This window comes from Geotrypetes seraphini, chromosome 1 (genome assembly GCF_902459505.1).
Source record: "Geotrypetes seraphini chromosome 1, aGeoSer1.1, whole genome shotgun sequence".
Classification (NCBI taxonomy): Eukaryota; Metazoa; Chordata; class Amphibia; order Gymnophiona; family Dermophiidae; genus Geotrypetes; species Geotrypetes seraphini.
The window spans coordinates 265608655-265631275 of NC_047084.1; the positions used below are offsets into that span (position 1 = coordinate 265608655).

The following is a 22621-nucleotide window of genomic DNA, read 5'->3' on the forward strand; positions in this document are numbered from 1 at the left end:
CATAGAGAAGGAAAATGCTGAATACGGAGAACAATACATACACAGAGATAGAAAATGGATGGTGAGCATGGAGAAAGAAGAAATGTCAAAGGGTCAGGAGACCCTAGCAATTGAGTTAAGAGAAAACAAAAGAAAACAGAGATCAGTGCCTGAGACCAACAAGATTTGAAGAATAATATGATGAGAGCAAAAGGTAGAAAAAAAAAATTTTATTTTCTATTTTGTGATTAAAATATATCAGATTTGAAATATGTATCCTGCTAGAGCTGGTGTTTGACATAACTGGGGACTGCAAAGCCCAGGCCATAGTTCTTTAGCTTTTTTGGCTTATGGCTCTCTCTGATCAGAGGGCAGTTGCCCTAGTTGCACTCCCCTAATACTATTCCTGTCATGTGTGACTGTGGTATTCTGGTAGCATGATTTTTCTGTATAGGATTCTGTAGTAATTTGGCTTATTCCGTTTTCTCAATAGTGGAAGTGACATTTGTGGAGAGAGGAGAGACAGGGGTTTTGTTGATCCTTGCTCTGTATTATTTGTGTTTATAAAATACAGAATATGGTTTATTTTTATATTTTAATAAAATAAAATAAGTTCAATTATAAAATCATAACTATTCAAGACTTGTGCGGATGCAATCAGATGGTTTGCAGGGACAGAGCTCATGGGGATGGGAACAAACTTTTTCCCTGTGTCATTCCCATCTTTCTGGCTCACAAAAAGTTATTGAGGTTCCATATTATGGGCAAGCATTTCAATTCTCTGCTCTTCCCTTTGGCCTAGCAACAGCACCCCAAACCTTTACTAAGGTGATGGTTGTGGTAGCAGTGCACCTCTGCAAGGCGGGAATCTTTACCTGGATGACTCATAAGAGCACCCTCGAGGGATGAGGGAGCGACAGCGGTGGTTCAGCTCCTATGGATGTTGGGCTGGGGAGTCCCTGGAATACTGGGGAGTCCGTTTCGAGTCAGCACAGAATAGGATCTTCCTCCCAGAAATATGCAGAACAAAACTCATGAGGCAAATTTGGGAGATGCGGCCTTCTGGCCTCTACAGCTCGGCAGTATCTTTGACTGCTGGGATCCATGGTAGCCACAATAGATGTGGTGCCCTGGGCAGAAGTGCACTTGTGCCCTCTTCAGGAGTTGCTCCTTTCTAGGTGGTCTCTGTAGTGGATGCCATGGACTTCCCACTTCTGTGGACAATCAAGGCATGGAGCAGCCTGGACTGGTGGCTGGAGCCACAGTCCTTGGCCAGGGGAATGCCACTGTGTATCTCCCAGTGGGTAGTTACCAGTTTATTCAGTTGGGGAGTGCATTATGAGGGACATCTGCTGCAAGGGCGGTGGTCTCCAACTCAGAGGACTTAGTTGATCAACTGCTTGGAGCTGAGATTGAGTTAGCTTTGTGGGCCCTGGGCAGTGCCCTGGAAGTAAAGGCAATCTGAGTCTTCTCAAACAACACTACCATAGTGGCCTATGTAAATAGGCAAGGAGACCCCATGAGTGCACTGCTGAGCTTGGAAGCATGCCTGCTCTTTTAGTGGATGGAAGCCCATCTCTTGGCCATCTCGGCAGCCCACGTAGCTGGGGTGGAGAATATGCAGGTGAACGTCCTAAGTCAGCAGACCTTGGATCCAGGGGAGTGGTCTCTCAAAAGGCCTTCAACTGCATAGTCATGCACTGGGGGTGTACAATGTTTGACCTCATGACCTCAGCATCCAGCAAAAAGGTGTCTTGTTTCTTCAGCAGAAGGTACGAGCCTGGAAGCTCCTGTATGTGTTTCCCCCATGGCTAATGGTAGGTAAAATGCTTCAATGGATCAGAACACACCCAGGTCGAGTGAACTTGATAGCTCCAGATTGTCTGAGGCAGCCATGGTACACAGACTTAGAATGTCTGTAGAATGACAAGGCTCTTAGGCTTCCTTGTCATCCAAATCTTCTCTCACAGGGTCCCATTGCTCTGGAGGATCTGGAGCTCTCTGGTCTTCAGCGTGAAACCTTAGGATGGAAAGGCTATTCACTTGAAGTTATTGCCACGCTCCTGAGGCTTTAGAAGCAGTCCACATTAATGGTCTACATGAAAGCTTGGGAGTGTTTCAGGAATAGGTAAGAGCGAAAATGCTCGGATCCTGTAACTGCATCAGTTTCGGTGGTGCTTGACTTCCTGCAAGAAAGTCTGAAGAAAAGCGTGGCAGTTGGCTTTTTCAAGCTGGACTTTCCTGCTTCAGAGCGCAGATTAGCAAGCGCTCATAGTTGTCCCATCCAGATGTATCCAGATTTTTGAATGGAGCCTTACATTCGCCTTCCATCTTGGAACCTTAATCTGGTCCTGCAAGCCCTTATGAAGGCTTCGTATGAGCTTTTGGAGGAAGTGTCCCTGTTAGATCTGACGGTTAAGATAGTTTTCTTAGTGGCTGTGACATCAGCAAGAAAAGTGTTGGAGCTGCAGGCCCTTTCTTTGAATCTCGGAGGCTAGTACATCCCTTGCCTTCCCCTATACTTTTTTTTTACTTCTCCAGCGTGAGCAACATTGCTGCCCATTTTGGCATCGGTGCTCTCTCTGACGTCATTTCTGGGTTCCGCACCTAGGAAGTGACGTCAAAGGGCGAGTTGACATCATCACGGGCATGCTGCTTGTATTGGAGAAGTTAAAAATGTATGGGGAACAAGAAGAGGCGTGTGCATGCAGCAGGGGGATCAGGGGAGGGACACTACCACCCCAGGCGCCTCTCATCTTCACTACGCCACTGGAAAAAGGTGTGACCTAACTTTACAAAATAAAACCAAACCTGTCTAGCTCAATTTGTGTTCTGAAGCAAATGCCTTTGTTTAGAAAATCTGAGCTTGGATGTCATCAGCAAAGCACAATGTAGAAGGTTACACTGCTGCCTGCCAGATCCACAGTCCTTGTTATCTTGTCTGCCAACACTGCTTTCAATAGTGACAGATAGTAAATTTCTGCATAAAATGGTGTGGTAGCTATTAGTCAACCTTTAAAGGTAATAAACAGAAATAAAAGAAACCAAAAAAAAAAAAGAAGATAAGGTGATACCTTTTTTTAGAGAACTAACTTAATACAAAAAGATATTATCTTTTTTGTTTTGTTTTACATTTGTTTATTGCCTGCATAATTACTGAATGCAGGCTCTTTCGACTTCAAAACATCTGCAAGATTAGATTCTTTAAGAAGGCAGAGCTGGATATTTCATAGCTCAGGTTTTTAAAATTTCCTTACCTCCACCATGCATTGGTTTCCTAGGCACCTGTTATTCATTTTCTATATTCAGTCTAAAAATCCTAAAAGCCTTCTTTTATTTTCTAAGGTTGTTAACAATCTGTTCATATCACGTCAGTGTCACTATTAAAATTCCAATCATTGCCACCATAATGACTTTTTTTGTGGAAACTTTAAGCTATATATATATATATATATATATTTTTTTTTTTATTTTTTTTTAATGTGTTGGATTCCCATGGAGGTTATGTTTCTTTTTTCTTTTCTTTTTTTGTATTGTCATTGAAAGTTGCATTTATGCCATTATCATGTGTACATTTATTTTCTTCAGTTTATTTGGTTTCCATCTGCTTGTTTTCAGTTCTCAGGATGGTTTACGTGGTTCTCCCCTCAGCTCCATCTCCAGCAGTGACTCTGAGAGTGTATCTGTCACTACATGTAGTCTCTCCAGCATATGCACTCTGAGGTAATAATCTCGCTTCAAAGCCAGATGTGTCCCACTACATTAAACTGTCTGAGTTTCTGGGCTGCAGAATAGCAATTAAGCAACTGCAGTGCTTAAAATGTTTTAGGTAGATGCTCAGTATCTGTGCAACAGAAGAGTGTAGATTGGTTTGAAGACACTTAAAACAATATTGTACATTTACAATGAAAAGTTGTAAAAAATGTTTTGCATTTCACACAGCTGATTTTATTTCTCATCATTTGATGTTTATCACAGCAGTAGTACAAGTATGATTGCCCAAATTATCAACTTGCCACTTTTCTAGCTTAGTTTAATGCACACTATTTCGTAGGTTAGTTCACATTAAACCTGTTTAGCACGTACAAAACCTTTTTAATGACTGAGGGGAGAAATGATAGAGGTCTGTAAAATACTGAGTGGAGTGGAGCAAGTAGATGTGAATCATATGTTTACTCTTGCCAAAAATACTAGGACTAGGGGGCATGCAATGAAGCTACTAAGTGGTAAGAACATAAGAAATGCCGCTGCCGGGTCAGACCAGAGGTCCATCGTGCCCAGCAGTCCGCTCCCGCGGCCCTAAAACAAACAGGCGAGAATAATTCCTCATTCAATAAGTAATTAAACTTTGGAATTTGTTACCAGAGAATGAGTTAGCTTAGCAGGGTTTCACAAAGGTTTGGATAATTTCCTAAAATAAAAGTCCATAAGCCATTATTAAGATGGACTTGGGGAAAATCCACTTTTATTTCTAGGATTAGCAGCATAAAAGCTGCTTTAGTCTTTTGGGATCTTTCCAGGTATTTTTGACTTGGATTGGCTACTGTTGGAGACAGGATACTGGGCTTGATGGACCTATAGTCTGTCCCATTATGACAATGCTTCTGTTCTTATTGTTGTGTAGGTGGGGGGGGCTTATCAATATGAACCATCCCCCCAATTTAGATGCCATAGTCACTATGCAGTATTGCCAGGTAGATAGGCTGGCCTTCAAAAGATTCATAGGGAACTTGGGCCTGGTGGATATCTGAAGACTAAACCATCACCACGATAGGCAATATAGATTTTGCATAGCCACACATTGTTCACACACTCACCTGTTATCACTTTGTGATCCCCCAGATAGTACGTTCGAGGATAGAAGAAATAGTGGCGTTGGATCATGCGCCCATTTTGCATAAACTTATGAATGATCCTATTGATTGTAAGCTACCATTAACCTATTAAATGACAAGAAAGTGATCCAAGATTTGAATCGATCTATCCCAAAATATTTTCAGCTGAATGAGGATCAGGGTATCAGGCTGGGGATGCTGTGGTATGGATTCATATATTTGCCAGGGGATGACTAGTAATGTGGACTGGTAAATTTAAAGAGGGATAAAGATAAGCAAGATAGCTGCATAGAAAGAACAGGATTTGTGAGAGGATACACATGCACTACTCCAGGGCTGCTACTAGATTGCAGTTAAGCTATTTAAGGGAGCAATTGCTCACTCTAGCCAGGATTCTCAAAAAATTGCATTAAAAAGTGATGATCTGCTAACGCAGCCATTTTGATAGCGAATTTTAAAAAGCGAGACGTTCCCAAAAAAATGTGCTTGCAAATGAGGTCGGCGGACAGCAGCAAAGCTTTGCTAAATTTGCATGAGCCTATCGCTGGTGATAGCGATGGGCACATGCACTGAAAAAACGCGAAAAGAAAAAAAAAAAATCCAAAACACAACAACAGCGGGAGAGATGTTCAATCTCTCCCGCTGCCAACCAACAACCCCCCCACCCCCCTGCAGCAGGAGAGATGTTCAATCTCTCCCGCTACAAACAACCCCCTCCCCTGCAGCGGTTAGGATATCCACTCTCCCCGACTACCAAGTGACCCCCCGCAGAAGGAGAGATGCTCACTCTCCCCCGCTGCCATACAACATTCCCCTCAGTCTCCAACGCCCCCCTTACCTCCATATAGATCTGTAACCTGAGGGACACTTCAGTGTTAAGGCCAATCAGAGCCTTAGGTCCCTTCCCTGTGCATCTGGGGAGAGGCCTGAGGCTCTGATTGGCCCAGGTTGTATAAGGCCCCTCCCATGGGAAGGGCCTTAAACAACTTGGGCCAGTCAGAGCCTCAGGCCCTTCCCCGGTACATCCCAAGATGCACCAGAAAGGGGAAGGCCCATTTTGGAAGACGCGGGCCAGCTGCGTGGAGGGAATTCGCGTCCCTCAGGTCACGCATCTAAAGGGGTGTATTGGAGGCAGGGGGGGTATTGTATGGCAGTGGGGGAGAGTGGGGATCTCTCCCACTGCAGGGGGGAAGTTGTTTATGGCAGGAGAGAATCTGCATCTCTCCCACTGCAAGGGGAGGGGGTAACCACCATTGCAGGGGAGGGGCTGTTTGTGGCCAGAGAGATTGGGTATCTCTCCCACTGCAGGAGGGGGGTTGTTGATTGGCAGCAGGAAAGATTTGGCATCTCTCCAGCTGCAAGGGGGGTTGCTGCCACTGCTGAGTATTTTGAGATGCAAAGGGAGAGAATGAGCATCTATACCACTGCATTACAACATGGCTTTTTTAGCAGTCTCGGACACTGCTATGCCGGGGTTTAAAACAGTGCAGCCATTGTACCAGCACCCTTGGACCAGTTGCTTATTTTTGTAGCTAAAAGCTGATGTTGCTTTTAGAAAATGGCTCAGCAATTTTTAAGAATCCACTGGAGGACTCATTTCAATACTGAAGAGCCCATTTGCATGTCATTATCGGAGACTGCTAGAAACCTCGCTAAAGTCAGAAATAATCAGTTTTGATAATCCGCTGCTAAAATGCATGCAGGCTAAACGATCGGGAAACAGTTTAGCGACGGCGTTAAAAATTTGAGGTTCTGGGCCTCTGTGGGTGGATAAGGTTGTTAATGAGTTTAATGTAATTAAAACTCTATTATGAGGAAGGCAACAGAGCATGTAAACTGGTGCAAAGGTTAAAAGCACATAGGGCTAGATTCACTAACCTGCCTTTCCGTGGCCGATCCGCACCAATTCACTAAGGCTCAGCATGCAAATGGGGGTGATTAGAGGAACACCCCCCACCAACCACATGGATCATTAGTGAGCGATCCTGAAGCATGCAGAAACCATCTGTAAATGGTCTGCGCATGCTTACGGAGCTGCAAGCTGCTTTTTTCTGTTTTTTTTACTGCTACTACGCTTTTTTTCTGTTTTTTTACTACTACTTCGCGAGCCGTGGTTTTAACCCGCTTTAAACCCGTGGGTTAAAACCATGGGCTCACACTACGGGGGAAGGGCAGGAGAGTCGGGGCGGCAAGAGGAGAGTCAGGGGTAAAGATGGGCAGGACAGGCCGAGGAGATTCGGGGCTGAAAAGGGCAGGAAAAGTCAGGCTGAAAAGGACAGGCCGAGAAGAGGCGGGCTGAAGTCAGGCTGAAAAGAGCAGGGCAGGACAGGCTGAGGAGAGTCGGGGCTAAAGTCAGGCTGAAAAGGGCAGTAGAAGTTGGCAGAGAGCAGGAAAGGTTGTGAGTGACTGGTCCCCATCGGTCGCTTCTTTTTGGATCGGCCAGCCCAGTCGATGTTCCTTGAAAAGTTCAGTGAATCGCGTCCTTCCTACTTTGCATGCTGTTTACCTTCATTTGCATGTGTGGATCGGAATCGGATTGGCCACAAGGTTAGTGAATCGGGTCGGGGTCACAAACCGATCGGTACACGTTCGATTTGCTTAGTGAATCTAGCCGAAAGAGCTCATGTGCTGGTTAAAAGGCTTAAGGCTGATCAAAACACTACGATTATAGAGCTGAGCACTTTAAAGGTTTGTTTTGTTAAGTACTATCACACTGAAGATGGGTAATCAAAGGATGGTAGCTGAGAATTACATAGTGAGAACAGGATATCCTGTTTAATAGACTAACAGAGCACACTATTAGATAAAGTGATTCACGTAAAGGAACTGAAGAAAGCCATATCAGAACTAAAACTGAAAAATGTTATAAGAAGATGGTCTGGTTCATGTCCCAAGTACTAACTGAGGTCTTCAATGCAATGCTTTAAGGTGAGGATCTACGCCCATACAGGTCAGGTAAACTGCCTAGAACTCATTGGTATGGCGGTATACAAAAAATAAATAAATAAAGGTTATTACAATGCTACCTAAACCTGGGAGTGCAGATCACATCGTCTTTCTCTTCCATTTCCAATTCCAGACTTCGTTCATTTCAGTTTGCTGTCCCATATGCCTGGAATAAACTACCTGAGTACCCTCTCCCTTCCCTTATTCTGAAGTAGGCTGAAAACCCACCTTTTGGAGACAGCCTTCAGCTCATAACCCAACTCCCCTCTGCTCACCATCCTAGCTAGCAGTTTAACCATCCACTCACATCAACCACACACTCACACTTAACCCCTATCCTAGCATCCTGCTTGTCTGTCTTGATTGTTTAGATTGTAAGCTCTCTCAAGCAGGGACCCTCTCCTTTGTGATTCTGTACAGTGCTGCGTACATCTGGTAGTACTCTAGAAATAATAGTAGTAGACCATATTCTCCTTTCAGATTCTGCAGACAACCTGGACTCTTAAACACACTAATCAATTTGCCTATTTGCTGCTAGCTCATTATTTTGCCTCCTTACCTGCCAGAGTGATTAACAGGGATTTCCAGACTACACTCAAGGATTTTTTCACTGATGCCCGCTGGGACTGGCTCTCAGTTTCTTAGTACTGTAAGTCGCTGGAGAAACTTATCAACCCGAAAAGCTTATCAGAAACTTTTAGAGACCTGGATGGGCGACCTCAGCATACTTCCCTATTTTTTCTTGTGGTTACTATTCCTCGTTTGATCCAAAGTGTAGAGCTCCAGGAGTGCCAGTTCCACATTATACATAGAGAATATATATATATATATATCTCAGAAGCAGGCCTTCTTCCACTTTGGGGGTTCACCTACCTCTCTGTGTTTAAAATGTCAAACGACAGATAGCTCCTTTTGTCATAGCATTTTGCTCAGTCCAAAAATTAGAGCCATTTGGATGGACATGCAGACTTACTTACATTCTCTATTGGGATACGTCCTTCCCTGCCACTTGGAAGGTATAATTTTTCTCTCCAGGGGTCACTTGGGGGTACAGTCCTCAAGAGAGAACCTGCTTCTGAGCAAAGGTTATATACTGGCGAAGAAATGTATTCTTAACCATTGACTGCAAGATTCCCCACCTACTATAAAGTACTGGAGGAATAAATTCCACACATTGATGTTATGGGAATCTATGTCTGCACACTTCTCCAAGAGCCAGAGTTAAATTTTATCCCAGGACAAGCAGGCAGCATATTCTTAACACATGGGTGACGTCACCGACGGAGCCCTCGGTACGGACCTTTTTAACTAGAAGTTTCTAGTTGGCCGCACCGCGCGTGCGCGAGTGCCTTCCCGCCCGACGGAGGAGTGCGTGGTCCCCAGTTTCTTCGTTTCCGCGGAGCGAAGAAGACGCGTGTGTTTTTTCAACGGCCGTTGAAACCACTTTTTTGCCTTCCCGCTCGCGCTTTTTTCCTTATTTTTTCTCTCTTTACCTTCGGGTTTATTTTTCTTTGATTTGCAAAAAAAAAAAAAAAAAAAAACTTTGCTTTTTCGCCTTTTTTCTTTCGTTTTTGCCCCGGCGGGGCCTGTTGCCAGTATACAGGCCTCGGGCTTCGATTTTGCGGAGGCTATCTTCCCCTTCATGCCCCCGCAGGTCGGTTTTAAGAAGTGCCAGCGGTGTGCACGCCCGATCTCCATAACTGACCCACACAATTGGTGTTTGCAGTGTCTGGGTCCGGAGCATCGGGCGGACTCCTGCACCCGCTGTGCCACTCTTCAAAAGAGAACCCTTAAAAACCGAAGAATTCAACAAACTCTTCTCTTCGGCACCGAGTCGGCGATGGACTCCTCACCTTCAACGGCGGTACCTCAAAAATCGGCACCGTCGACCTCGACACCGACCGACCCCACATCGGCGTCGCTGGCGCCAGGTAAGCCGGCTAAGAAGCCTTCCTCTTCCCTCGAGCGCCCTCCAGCTACGGTGGCGACACCGTCCCTACCGGCATCGCACCGGTCCCGCAAACGCTCCGCCCCGATCTCGGTGAGTGCCTCGTCATCGGCCTCCTCATCGCCGGGGCGTGGAGCGGCATCCAAGGAACCGAAGAAAAAGAAAGCGGTTCCGATGCCACCCCTAGATGACCGTATCTCGGCCATCTTAAAGGCTCAACTCCAGGAGCAGTTGAAGAAACAACTTGAACAACTGTTGCCCACTATCCTGGCACCGCTCCTTCCGGTACCAGACCGGCCCGAGCCCCGTACCGAGCCCCCGGTGTCCACCCCTTCGGTACCGGTGAACACCTCCATGCCGATCCTTTCGGCCCAACAACTTCATGGCGATCCGGTGGTTCATTCTCAGGCCACATTGGATCCTCCTCGGCACCAGGCGGTACGGCATTCTTCTCGGGACCGAGATCGACGCCGATCGTCCTCCCCTGGTACCGTTTCGGTGCGCTCTGGAAAGTCTTTGTCCAAGACCCGCCACACCGCGCCCTCCACCCCGGTGTCTCGACATGCACCAGAGGTCAGGGACCCTGACTTATGGGAGGAAACTCCCCTCGGTACCGAGGAGGATCCCTCCTCATCTGATGAGGAACCATCGGCACCCGATGCCACCTCTAAACCAGAGCAGTCCTCATTTTCTAAATTTCTGAGAGAAATGTCTGCTGCCCTGTCTCTTCCCCTAGAATCTGACTCAAAAAAGTCTCAAGCCTTTCTAGAGGCTTTAGACTTTGAACAACCTCCTAAGGAGTTCCTCAAGCTTCCCGTGCATGACATCCTACGGGAAACGTTCTACAAAAACTTGGAAAATCCCCTTACGGTACCGGGAGCCCCCCGTAAACTGGACAACCTTTACCGTGTCATCCCTATTCCTGGATTCGACAAATCTCAATTGCCCCATGAGTCTCTTCTGGTGGAATCCACCTTAAAAAAGACTCAGGGCTCCAGTGTTTATGCCTCTACCCCTCCTGGCAGAGAAGGTAAGACCATGGACAAGTTTGGCAAGAGGCTTTACCAGAATGCCATGCTTGCCAACAGGGCGAACAACTATTCCTTCCATTTTTCTTTCTATCTGAAACACTTGGTCCAGCAACTGTCTGCCCTCCAGAAGTACCTGCCTGAGCGCAAGGTCCCGCTATTCCAACAACACATCTCTGGCCTTCTCCAAATGCGCAAATATATGGTCCGCTCAATATACGACTCCTTTGAGCTCACCTCTCGGGCCTCTGCCATGGCCGTAGCCATGCGTCGCTTAGCCTGGCTCAGAGTCTCCGACCTGGACATCAACCACCAGGATCGTTTGGCCAACGCCCCCTGTCTCGGGGATGAACTCTTTGGAGAGTCACTGGATTCCACCACCCAGAAACTCTCGGCCCATGAGACCAGGTGGGACACCCTGATCAAGCCGAAAAAGAAGGCTCCGCCTGCCCGACCCTATCGGCCTCAATCATCTTACCAGCGGAGGTTCTCAGCCAGGCCACTCAATCCGCCTCCCCAACAATCTCGGCGACCCCGTCAACAGCAACACCATGCTCAGGCTCGATCTCAGGCCACTCAACCCTCTAAGCCTTCTCAGCCTGCTAAACAATCTCAGCCCTTTTGACTCCTCTCTCCAGGGCATAGCCAGTCATCCACCCTCACTGCCTCTTCCACAGCCTATCGGGGGTCGTCTCACCATTTTCTCCAGCCGTTGGGAAGTCATCACGTCGGACCAGTGGGTCCTCAACATCATCCGCCACGGCTACTCTCTCAACTTCCAGACTCTTCCACCGGACAACCTTCCCGTAGAGTCTGCTTCGCACTCATCTCAAGCCCCCCTCCTCCTGAGGGAGGTTCAATCCCTCCTCCTTCTCAATGCCATCGAAGAAGTACCTCCAGATCAAAGGGGTCAGGGATTCTACTCCCGCTACTTCCTGGTACCCAAAAAGACGGGAGACCTCCGTCCCATTCTCGATCTCAGGGACCTCAACAAGTGTCTGGTCAAGGAGAAGTTCAGAATGCTCTCCCTTGCCACGCTCTACCCTCTTCTTTCTCAAAACGACTGGCTATGTTCCCTGGACCTCAAAGAGGCCTACACTCACATCTCCATCAATCAGAATTCTCGCCGCTACCTGCGGTTCCAGGTGCTGCACCACCACTATCAGTACAAGGTGCTACCGTTCGGCCTCGCTTCCTCACCCAGGGTCTTCACCAAGTGCCTTATAGTGGTAGCGGCCTTCCTCAGGTCGCACAACCTCCAGGTGTTCCCCTACTTGGACGATTGGTTGGTGAAAGCACCTTCATCTCAACTTGTGCTACAGGCTACTCATCACACCATCTCTCTCCTCCACCTCCTGGGGTTCGAGATCAACTACCCCAAGTCGCATCTGCTTCCCAACCAGCGACTTCAATTCATTGGAGCAGTTCTGGACACCACACTAATGAGGGCTTTTCTCCCCTCCGATCGTCAGCGGACCCTGCTCCACCTCTGTCGTCAGGTGCTCACGCATCCCTCCATTCCTGCCCGACAGATGATGGTCCTCCTGGGTCACATGGCCTCGACGGTGCATGTCCTTCCTCTGGCACGTCTCCACCTTCGCACACCTCAGTGGACTCTCGCCAACCAATGGTCACAGACTACGGATCTTCTTTCTCATCCCATCTCTGTGACATCATCTCTTCAGCGATCTCTCCAATGGTGGTTGAACTCCTCAAATCTTTCCAGGGGTCTACTTTTTCATCTGCCCCCCCACTCTATGATCATCACCACAGATGCGTCCCCCTACGCGTGGGGAGCTCACCTAGGAGATCTTCGCACCCAGGGACTTTGGACCCCACAGGAGCGTCGTCATCACATAAATTTCCTGGAACTCAGAGCCATGTTCTACGCCCTCAAGGCTTTCCAACATCTTCTCTGCCCTCAAGTCCTCCTCATGTGCACAGACAATCAAGTCGCCATGTACTACATAAACAAGCAAGGCGGCACCGGATCTCGCCCCCTTTGCTTGGAGGCTCTGCGCATCTGGACCTGGGCCACGGACCGCAATCTCTTTCTCAGGGCGGTCTATATCCAGGGCGAACAGAACTCTCTGGCCGACAATCTCAGCCGCATCCTTCAACCTCACGAGTGGACGTTGGACCCTCCGACTCTGCTCTCCATCTTTGCTCGATGGGGCACTCCGCAGGTGGACCTCTTTGCAGCACCTCACAACCATCAGCTGCCCCAATTCTGCTCCAGACTCTTCTCTCCTCACCGTCTGGCTCCGGATGCATTCCTGCTCGACTGGAGGGATCGGTTCCTGTATGCCTTCCCTCCACTTCCTCTGATGTTGCGGACCTTGTCCAAACTCCGCAAGGACAACGCCACCATGATTCTTATCGCACCTCGGTGGCCTCGCCAACACTGGTTCTCACTCCTGCTCCAACTCAGCTCCAGGGAACCCATTCTCCTTCCTGTGTTTCCTACTCTACTTACGCAGCAACATCAGTCTCTACTGCATCCCAATCTGTCTTCGCTCCACCTGACAGCTTGGTTTCTCTCGGGCTGACCTCTCCAGAGAACCTATCTCAGCCGGTCCGCCTCATCTTGGATGCTTCCAGGAAGCCGGCCACCCTCCAATGTTACCATCAGAAATGGACCAGATTCTCCTCGTGGTGTCTCCGGCATCATCAGGAACCCACCTCCTTAGCGGTGGAAACTGTATTGGAATATTTGCTCTCGCTGTCCAATGCTGGCCTCAAAACTACCTCTATCAGAGTCCACCTCAGTGCCATCACTGCATTTCATGAGCCTATTCTCGGAAAACCCCTCACGGCTCATCCTCTGGTTTCCAGATTTATGAGAGGTCTCTTCAATATCAAACCGCCTCTCAAGCCTCCTCCTGTCGTCTGGGACCTCAATGTGGTTCTCTCAGCACTCATGAAACCTCCGTTTGAGCCTCTTGCTACTACTTCGCTCAGGCTTCTTACCTGGAAGGTGCTTTTCCTAATTGCCATCACCTCTGCCAGGAGGGTTAGCGAACTGCATGCACTGGTTGCTGACCCACCATTCACTGTTTTTCACCATGACAAGGTTGTTCTGCGTACCCACCCTAAATTCCTTCCCAAGGTGGTCTCGGCTTTTCACCTCAACCAGTCCATTGTGTTGCCCGTCTTCTTCCCTAAGCCTCACTCGCATCCTGGGGAACAGGCGTTGCACACGCTGGATTGTAAGCGTGCCCTTGCTTACTACCTTGATCGTACCAGAGCTCACCGAACATCCCCTCAGCTGTTTTTATCTTTCGATCCCAACCGTTTGGGTCGTCCTGTCTCCAAACGGACACTTTCAAATTGGCTTGCTGCCTGTATTGCTTTCTGCTATGCTCGGGCCGGTCTCTCACTGGAAGGAACTGTCACGGCCCACAGAGTCCGAGCTATGGCTGCTTCTGTAGCTTTCCTCCGTTCCACGCCCATCGAGGAAATCTGCAAGGCGGCCACTTGGTCCTCAGTTCACACGTTCACTACTCACTACTGTCTGGATGCTTTCTCCAGACGGGATGGACACTTCGGCCAATCTGTGTTACAAAATTTATTTTCCTAATGGCCAACCATCCCACCTCCCTCTTTGTTAGCTTGGAGGTCACCCATGTGTTAAGAATATGCTGCCTGCTTGTCCTGGGATAAAGCACAGTTACTTACCGTAACAGGTGTTATCCAGGGACAGCAGGCAGATATTCTTACGTCCCACCCACCTCCCCGGGTTGGCTTCTTAGCTGGCTTATACTAACTGGGGACCACGCACTCCTCCGTCGGGCGGGAAGGCACTCGCGCACGCGCGGTGCGGCCAACTAGAAACTTCTAGTTAAAAAGGTCCGTACCGAGGGCTCCGTCGGTGACGTCACCCATGTGTTAAGAATATCTGCCTGCTGTCCCTGGATAACACCTGTTACGGTAAGTAACTGTGCTTTCCTTTCAGTGTGGTCTTCCTACTTATCTACTCTTTCTCCCAAATTGAGGAGTCAAATATTAAACAGATTGCAGAAGCCAGCAAGCTTCTCTTGTTACCGGAGCCTTGTTGCTGAGAGGGGGGTGGGGGCGGGGACACAATCTGTAAGGGTATTGTTCTGATCGTTGGATCCGCATCAAAAAAGTCAAGACCTGGATTCTCTCTTATCTTTTGTATGGCCATACGCCATGCTTGATTTAGTTGTAATCCTGAAATTTCAAAAAGCTTGAATTTGTTCTGTAATATTTTTCTGATTATTACCTGATTATTACTACTATATATTACTGATTATTACTATATATATATATATATATATATATATACTACTATATATATTACTGATTATTTCTGATTATTACTAATATATATATAGTAGTAGTAGTCCCACTGTATACAGTTATTGAATTTTGATGTTAAATTATTGGCCAAAGTGTTAGCTACTAGCTAATCAATAGGGAGCAAAGTAAGCTGTACTCTAATACTGTATTTGGGGATCTTACAAACCATATTGTCAGTGGCTCTTCTAGCCATAGTCACAGAGAGAGCTTTTGATAGGGTGGTGTGAAAGTTTATAAAAGTAGTTCCCAGGACCATAGGTTTGGTCCAACTTTTCTGTAGGTGGATCTCAGCTCTGTACTCATCATCTAGAGTGAGACTATGGATTAATGAGGTATACTTTGACAGTTTCAAGCTCTCATGAGAGACTCATCAAGGGTGCCTTTTATCCCTTTAGTTTGCACTTTGTAGCAATGATCCAACTGAACCAAAATAATCAGGGTGGATGCAGTGAGATTTAAATCTCTCTATTTGCAGAAAACATTTTACTAAATATATATCGTAATTATTAGTTCATGTTTTACAAGATAGAGAAAGTTATAGCAGTTTATCCAGTTTCAAAGTAAATGTCACCAACTCAGAGCTTTTGAATATATCATTAAACCTGATGATAGTCCAAGGGATGAAAAGTTATTTCCCTTTCTGCTGGGCACAAAACCATATTAAATAATTGGTTGTTTGGATTAGTCAGGACTATTAGAACTTCTGAGCAACTTAGAGAGCTCACGTATGATTTCAATAGGTGGCAGAAACTTAATCATTCATGGATGGAAGGATCCGCTGTTTAGCAAAATGGCGTTTCCCAAATTTCTCTATTTATGCTAGACTTTACCAATAGTCCTCAGCGACACCACCATGGACTCAATTGCTCTCATAGTCCATGGCTTTATGTGTCTATTCCTGATCGGACTCCTTTTATATTTAAGTTTTATGTTTTTAGTTTTTAGTTGATACTTTAAATCAATGGTAAAAAATAAGTACTTAGCTTATCGGGATATCAGGCCAACATGTTTCACCTGAAAAGGCTTTCTCAAGGCGTTAATCCCTTTCTGCTTACTGCTGCTAATGTAGACCACAACCATCATGAAAAGACTTTACCAATAGGCATAACAAAGACAAAAGCAAATTTCTTGCAATGCCAAGTCTATATTTGGAGGAGGAGACCAGCTAAAGTCCCTGGAGAGTGAATGAAAAGGAAACTAAAGGGACACTTGGGCATAGCAGTTTTTAGAAGATACTATTTGGCAGCTCATTTGCAAACAATTCTAGAATGGCATTAATTGAAGCCTAAAGCTTGGGCTCTCATAGGGGAGACCCATTACACTGATTACAGCATATGTTCAATATATTTATTAACGACCTGGAGGCGGGAACAAAATGTGAGGTTATTAAATTTGCGGATGACACCAAACTCTACAGCAGGGTTAGAACCGCAGAAGACTGCGAAGACCTGCAAAGGGACCTAACAAAGCTGGAAGAGTGGGCAAAAAAGTGGCTGATGAGCTTTAACATAGAGAAATGCAAGGTCATGCATGTAGGGAGAAAGAACCCGATGTTCAGCTACAAAATGGGGGAATCATTGCTAGGGGTAAGCAACCTTGAAAGAGACCTGGGGTGATGGTGGACACAACATTGAAAGCATCAGCACAGTGTGCGACAGCCGCAAAGAAAGCGAACAGAATGTTGGGTATCATTAAAAAGGGTATCATGACCAGGACGAAGGAAGTCATCCTGCCGCTGTATCGTGCAATGGTGCGCCCACATCTGGAGTACTGTGTCTAGTACTGTTCGCCATACCACAAGAAGGACATGGCAGTACTTGAGGGAGTCCAGAGAAGAGCGACTAAACTGATAAAAGGTATGGAAAACTTTTCATACGCTGACAGGTTGGAAATGCTGGGGCTATTCTCCCTGGAAAAGCGGAGACTTAGAGGAGACATGATAGAAACCTTCAAAATCCTGAAGGGCATAGAGAAGGTAGACAGGGACAGATTCTTCAGACTGTGGGGAAGTACAAGTACAAGGGGGCACTCGGAGAAATTGAAAGGGGATAGGTTTAGAACAAACGCTAGGAAGTTCTTTTTTACCCAGAGGGTGGTGGACACATGGAACGCGCTTCCGGAGATTGTGATAGGCCAGAGCACAGTACAGGGGTTCAAGGAAGGTTTAGATAGATTCCTAAAGGATAAGGGGATTGAGGGGTATAGATAGAAGTAGAGGTAGGTTATAGGAATAGTCAGGGACCACTTCACAGGTCATAGGCCTGATGGGCCGCCGCGGGAGCGGACCGCTGGGCGTGATGGACCTCTGGTCTGACCCAGTGGAGGCAACATAAGAACATAAGAAGTTGCCTCCGCTGAGGCAGACCAGAGGTCCATCTCGCCCAGCGGTCTGCTCCCGCGGCGGCCCATCAGGCCCATTGCCTGAGCAATGGTCCCAGACTATCCCTATAACCTACCGCTACTCTTATCTGTACCCCTCAATTCCTTTATCCTCTAGGAACCTATCCAAACCTTCTTTGAAGCCTTGTAACGTGCTCCGGCCTATCACAGCCTCCGGAAGCGCGTTCCATGTGTCCACCACCCTCTGGGTGAAAAAGAACTTTCTGGCATTTGTTTTAAACCTGTCTCCTTTTAATTTTTCCGAGTGTGGTTCCCCGTAATCTGAAAAATCTGTCCCTGTCTACTTTTTCTATACCCTTCAGGATCTTGAAGGTTTCTATCATGTCTCCTCTAAGTCTCCGCTTTTCCAGGGAGAACAGCCCCAGCTTTTTCAGTCTGTCAGTATATGAGAGGTTTTCCATACCTCTTATCAGTTTAGTTGCTCTTCTCTGGACTCCCTCAAGTACCGCCATGTCCTTTTTGAGGTACGGCGACCAATACTGGACACAGTACTCCAGATGCGGTCGCACCATTGCACGATACAGTGGCAGGATGACCTCCTTTGTCCTGGTCATGATACCCTTCTTAATGATACCCAACATTTTGTTTGCTTTTCTTGAGGCTGTGGCGCACTGTGCCGACGCCTTCAAAGACGTGTCCACCATCACTCCCAGGTCTCTTTCAAGGTTACTTACCCCTAGCAGTGATCCTCCCATTTTGTAGCTGAACATCGGGTTCTTTTTCCCTACATGCATGACCTTGCATTTCCCTACGTTAAAGTTCATTTGCCATTTTTTGGCCCATTCTTCTAGCGTCGTTAGGTCCCTTTGCAGATCTTCGCAGTCTTCCATGGTTTCAACCCTGCGGTAGAGTTTGGTGTCATCCGCAAATTTAATAACTTCACAATTTGTTCCCGCCTCCAGGTCATTTATAAATATATTGAACAGGAGCGGTCCCAGCACCGACCCCTGCGGAACTCCGCTCGTGACCCCATGCCAGTCTGAGTAATGGCCCTTCACTCCAACCCTCTGTTTCCTGTCTGCCAGCCAGTTTTTGATCCATCGGTGGACCTCCCCTTGCACCCCGTGTCTCCACAGCTTTTTAAGCAGTCTTTCGTGCGGTACCTTGTCAAAGGCTTTTTGAAAGTCAAGGTAAATGATGTCAATGGATTCCCCTTTATCCACCTGTCTGTTTACCCCCTCAAAGAAGTACAATAAGTTTGTGAGGCATGACCTACCCTTGCAGAAGCCGTGCTGGCTCGACTTTAGCTGTCCATTGTTTTCTATGTGTTCACAGATACTGTCCTTAATCAGTGCTTCCATCATTTTTCCCGGGATCGAGGTCAAGCTCACCGGCCTGTAGTTCCCCGGGTCCCCCCTTGAACCCTTCTTGAAGATGGGTGTGACATTTGCAATTTTCCAATCCTCCGGGATCTCTCCAGTTTTTAAGGATAGGTTACATATTTGGCAAAGTGGCTCTGCTATTACGTTCTTTAGTTCCTTGAGTACCCTTGGGTGAATGCCGTCCGGACCTGGCGATTTGTCGCTCTTTAGTCTGTCTATCTGCCTGAGGACATCCTCTTGGCTTACCTCTATTGGACCAGCTTTTCATCCCGATCCCCATTTACGATGTCCTCCGGTTCCGGAATATTGGATGTGTCCTCCCTCGTGAAGACTGACGTGAAGAACTTATTTAACCTGTCTGCTATCTCTTTTTCTTCTTTTACCACTCCTTTTTTGTCTCCATCATCCAATGGCCCCACTTCTTCCCTTGCCGGTTGCTTCCCCTTCACATATCTGAAGAACGATTTGAAGTTTGTTGCTTCCCCCGCCAGTCTCTCCTCATATTCTCTTTTAGCTTTTCTAACCACACGGTGACACTCCCTTTGGTGTTCTTTGTGCTCCTTTTGGTTGTCCTTTGTTTGGTCCTTTTTCCATTTTTTGAACGATGCTTTCTTGTCACTTATCGCCTTTTTCACTGCAGTTGTTATCCACGCTGGGTTTTTTGTTCGGTTTTTTTTTTTTGCACCCCTTCCTGAATCTGGGGATGTACAGGTTCTGTGCCTCTTGCACCGTGCCCTTGAGTAGGGACCAGGCTTTTTCTATAGACTCCATCTTCCTTGCGCTACCGTTGAGTTTCTTTCCCACCAGTTTCCTCATGCCATCATAATTCCCTTTTTTGAAGTTGAGTGCTGTCGCTGTGGATCTTTTCACCTTTGATGGTCCAATTTCCAGCTTGCACTGGATCATGTTGTGATCGCTGTTTCCTAGGAGTTCTAGCACCGCCACCTCCTTTGCAGGTCCCCCTAGCCCATTGAGGATTAGGTCGAGAGTTGCATCCCCCCGTGTTGGTTCCGTGACCAGCTGTTCCATGAAACAGTCCCTCGTGGTTTCCAGGAATTTGGTCTCCCTTGTGCAGTTTGAGTGTCCAATACTCCAGTCTATCCCAGGGTAGTTGAAGTCTCCCATCACCATCACGCTTCCGCTTTTGCATATCTGTCTCAGCTCAGCCTCCAGGTCCTGGTCGAGTGCTTCCGGTTGTCCAGGTGGGCGATAGTACAGGCCCAATTTTATGTCTGATCCAGCTCCTCCAGGTAGCTTAATCCATAGTGATTCCAAGTCGTCCGCTCTTACTGTTGTTTCTATCCTGGTTGAAGGTATGGAGTCCTTTATATAAAGCGCTATTCCTCCACCCTTCTTGTGTGTCCTGTCCCTCCTGTAGAGTTTGTACCCTGGTATGGCCACATCCCATTTGTTGTCGTCAGTCCACCACGTTTCTGTGACTCCTATTATGACCAGGTCCTTTGTATTGGCTATGACTTCTAGTTCTCCCATTTTGGCTCTTAGGCTCCTAGCATTAGTGTATAGGCAATTTAAGTCCTGGTTGTTTGCCTTTTCCGCTGGTTTTCCTCGTGGTTTGGCGCCCCTGCCAACCTCCTCATGGGTTGCCAGCCCCCAAACTTCTTATGTTCTTAAGCTTTTAACCAGGTAAAGAGCCTAGGTAGTCCATTCCTGTGATTATCTGTGGGTATCTGTGGATATTTTCAAAACTTAGCTCCAAATTGGGATCCCAGACAACTCACAAAATGGGACACCTGTGAATTAGGTTGGCTAGGATAATTATATGAATGGGCTACACTTAGAGCATTTCAGAATATCTGGGTGTTATATGGGATTCCTAATTCAGGCTTGTTCCATACGAGCCATCCCGAAGTCTCAGATCATCTGATCGTAAATTGCTTTCAGTCCTCTCCCTCCGAATAATAGGAACAAAAAGGAATTAAATTTTTTCAGTGGTGGCCCCACAACTTTGGAATACCCTTCCAGCCCCTCTTAGGGAGGAGAATAACCTTGTTCGTTTCAAAGGACTACTCAAGAGCCACCTATTTGGTTTTCTTTTCTGTATAATGTGTAGTTCCAACCCAGCCTCCTTCCTGTTTCATGTTTGTCTGTTAAATTATCAACCAATTAGTAAACCATTTGATGTTTTACTTGAACTCTTTTAACTATTACTTGAACTCTTTTAACTATTTTTAAATATGTTTATGTTTTTTTTGTATTTATGTTCTTAATTATATGTTAATTCATATCTCGCTTAGAATTTAGATAAGCGATTCAATCAAATTTTAATAAAAACTTGAAAAGTGAAAAATACTATTTACAAATTTGATACCTACTTTGAGGCATTCTAATGTGCGCATAGAGTATTTTTTCAGCAGTGCCCTCAGATACCTGTGCTGTTCTTCATCAACGAAGGCTTTTAAACAGCTTACAGGTTAATGGTTATCTTTCATCGGGTTCTGCTTAATGTAAAGTGCAAAACTAGTGCTCATCTATAAAAACTTCTAGTATGAACTTTAAGAGTAAAGACAGCACTTATCTCAAAGCGTTGTCTGTGCCCAACGGGACCCGTTTCGCCGGTCATTCGGCTTCATCAGGGGTCGGGGTAGATTACTAGAATAAACATAGTGAAAATGTGTTATTATCTTACTAATACTCTTAGATATAATAATTAAACGGCAGTACTTACTGGGCAGCTTGATTCGCAGCTTTATATTCTGAATTGAAAATGGCGTTTGCAAAGTGAGAACGCCACGCATGCGCTGTTAAACTATTTCATTAATTATTCATGAGATTCATGCGCGATTCAGGCTAAATAATTACAAGCTCAAAAATCTAAATTTATCGTGGGGAAAATAAAAACTAGACTTATAACTTTTTTATAGTGTGTTGTGAAAATTCTAAAAGAAGGAATTCCATTCGATTATGCTGTTGAGTCCAGTCGGCTTCATAGTGCCAAGTTTAAAGATCCATCGGGACTCTTGTTGTAAAAGCAATCTTTTTCGGTCTCCTCCCCTCCTGCTTAGTATGACCTTATCGAAACAGAAGGCTCTAAGATCCAGGAATCTGTGTTGTGATTGTACACAATGTTCCACTATTGGTGCTGTCATTCTGCCACATTTTAAGTTAGACTTGTGTTCACTGAGTCTTGTTTTAAAAGATCGTGTGGACATGCCGACATACCACTTGCCACACGGGCAAATGATGGCATATATAATATGGTCGGAGGAACAGGTGAGAAAATGTTGAATTTTATAAATCTTACCATCTTTGGGACTAGTAAATTCTTTCGCAGGTCGAGTAATCTGACACATATTGCATTTACCGCATTTATAGAATCCATTAGGTACAGGATTAGAAACTATCGTAGGGAAATGCACTGCTGGAGAAAGAATCTCTTTCAGATTTTTACCTCTGGAAAAGGCAATCTGCAACTCTGTGTTAGTAAACTGAGGACTTGTTCTGATGATATTCCAATTTTTTTTAATGATGTTCGCAATGTCTCTGCCTGCTGTGGAGAATTTTAATACACATGTTATCTTATCTGCGGCTGCATCATTCATGTTCTTAACTCTTTTTTGTAGCAGCCATTCCCTATGGTAATATTTTGCTCTCTTGTATGCCTTTTTGAGCAAATTTCTCGGATAACCTCTGTCCTCAAGTTTTTGAATTAAGTTTTTAGAATGTATATTGAAATCTTTCTTAGTGGTACAGTTCCTTTTCAATCTAAGGAATTGAGAAAAAGGTAAATTATTTTTCAAAGACACTGGATGGCAACTGTGGAAGTCCAGGAAGGTGTTCCTATCTGTTGATTTAATGTAGAGATCAAAATCAAAATGATCA

The 22621-nt window shown here is 46.1% G+C and overlaps 1 protein-coding gene across 7 annotated transcripts in view; it reads left to right on the forward strand.

The window, feature by feature from the left end:
- The window catches only part of ZFYVE28 (zinc finger FYVE-type containing 28), a 304842-nt gene that overhangs the window by 241479 nt on the left and 40742 nt on the right, over positions 1-22621 (forward strand). For 6 of the 7 annotated variants that reach the window (XM_033950646.1, XM_033950654.1, XM_033950636.1 and 3 more), the window contains one exon: positions 3598-3702. The exons of the other annotated variant lie outside the window; for it this stretch is intronic. In XM_033950646.1, the coding sequence (XP_033806537.1) occupies positions 3598-3702 (105 nt within the window). The remainder of the gene's footprint in view (positions 1-3597; positions 3703-22621) is intronic. 7 annotated transcript variants of the gene reach the window in all.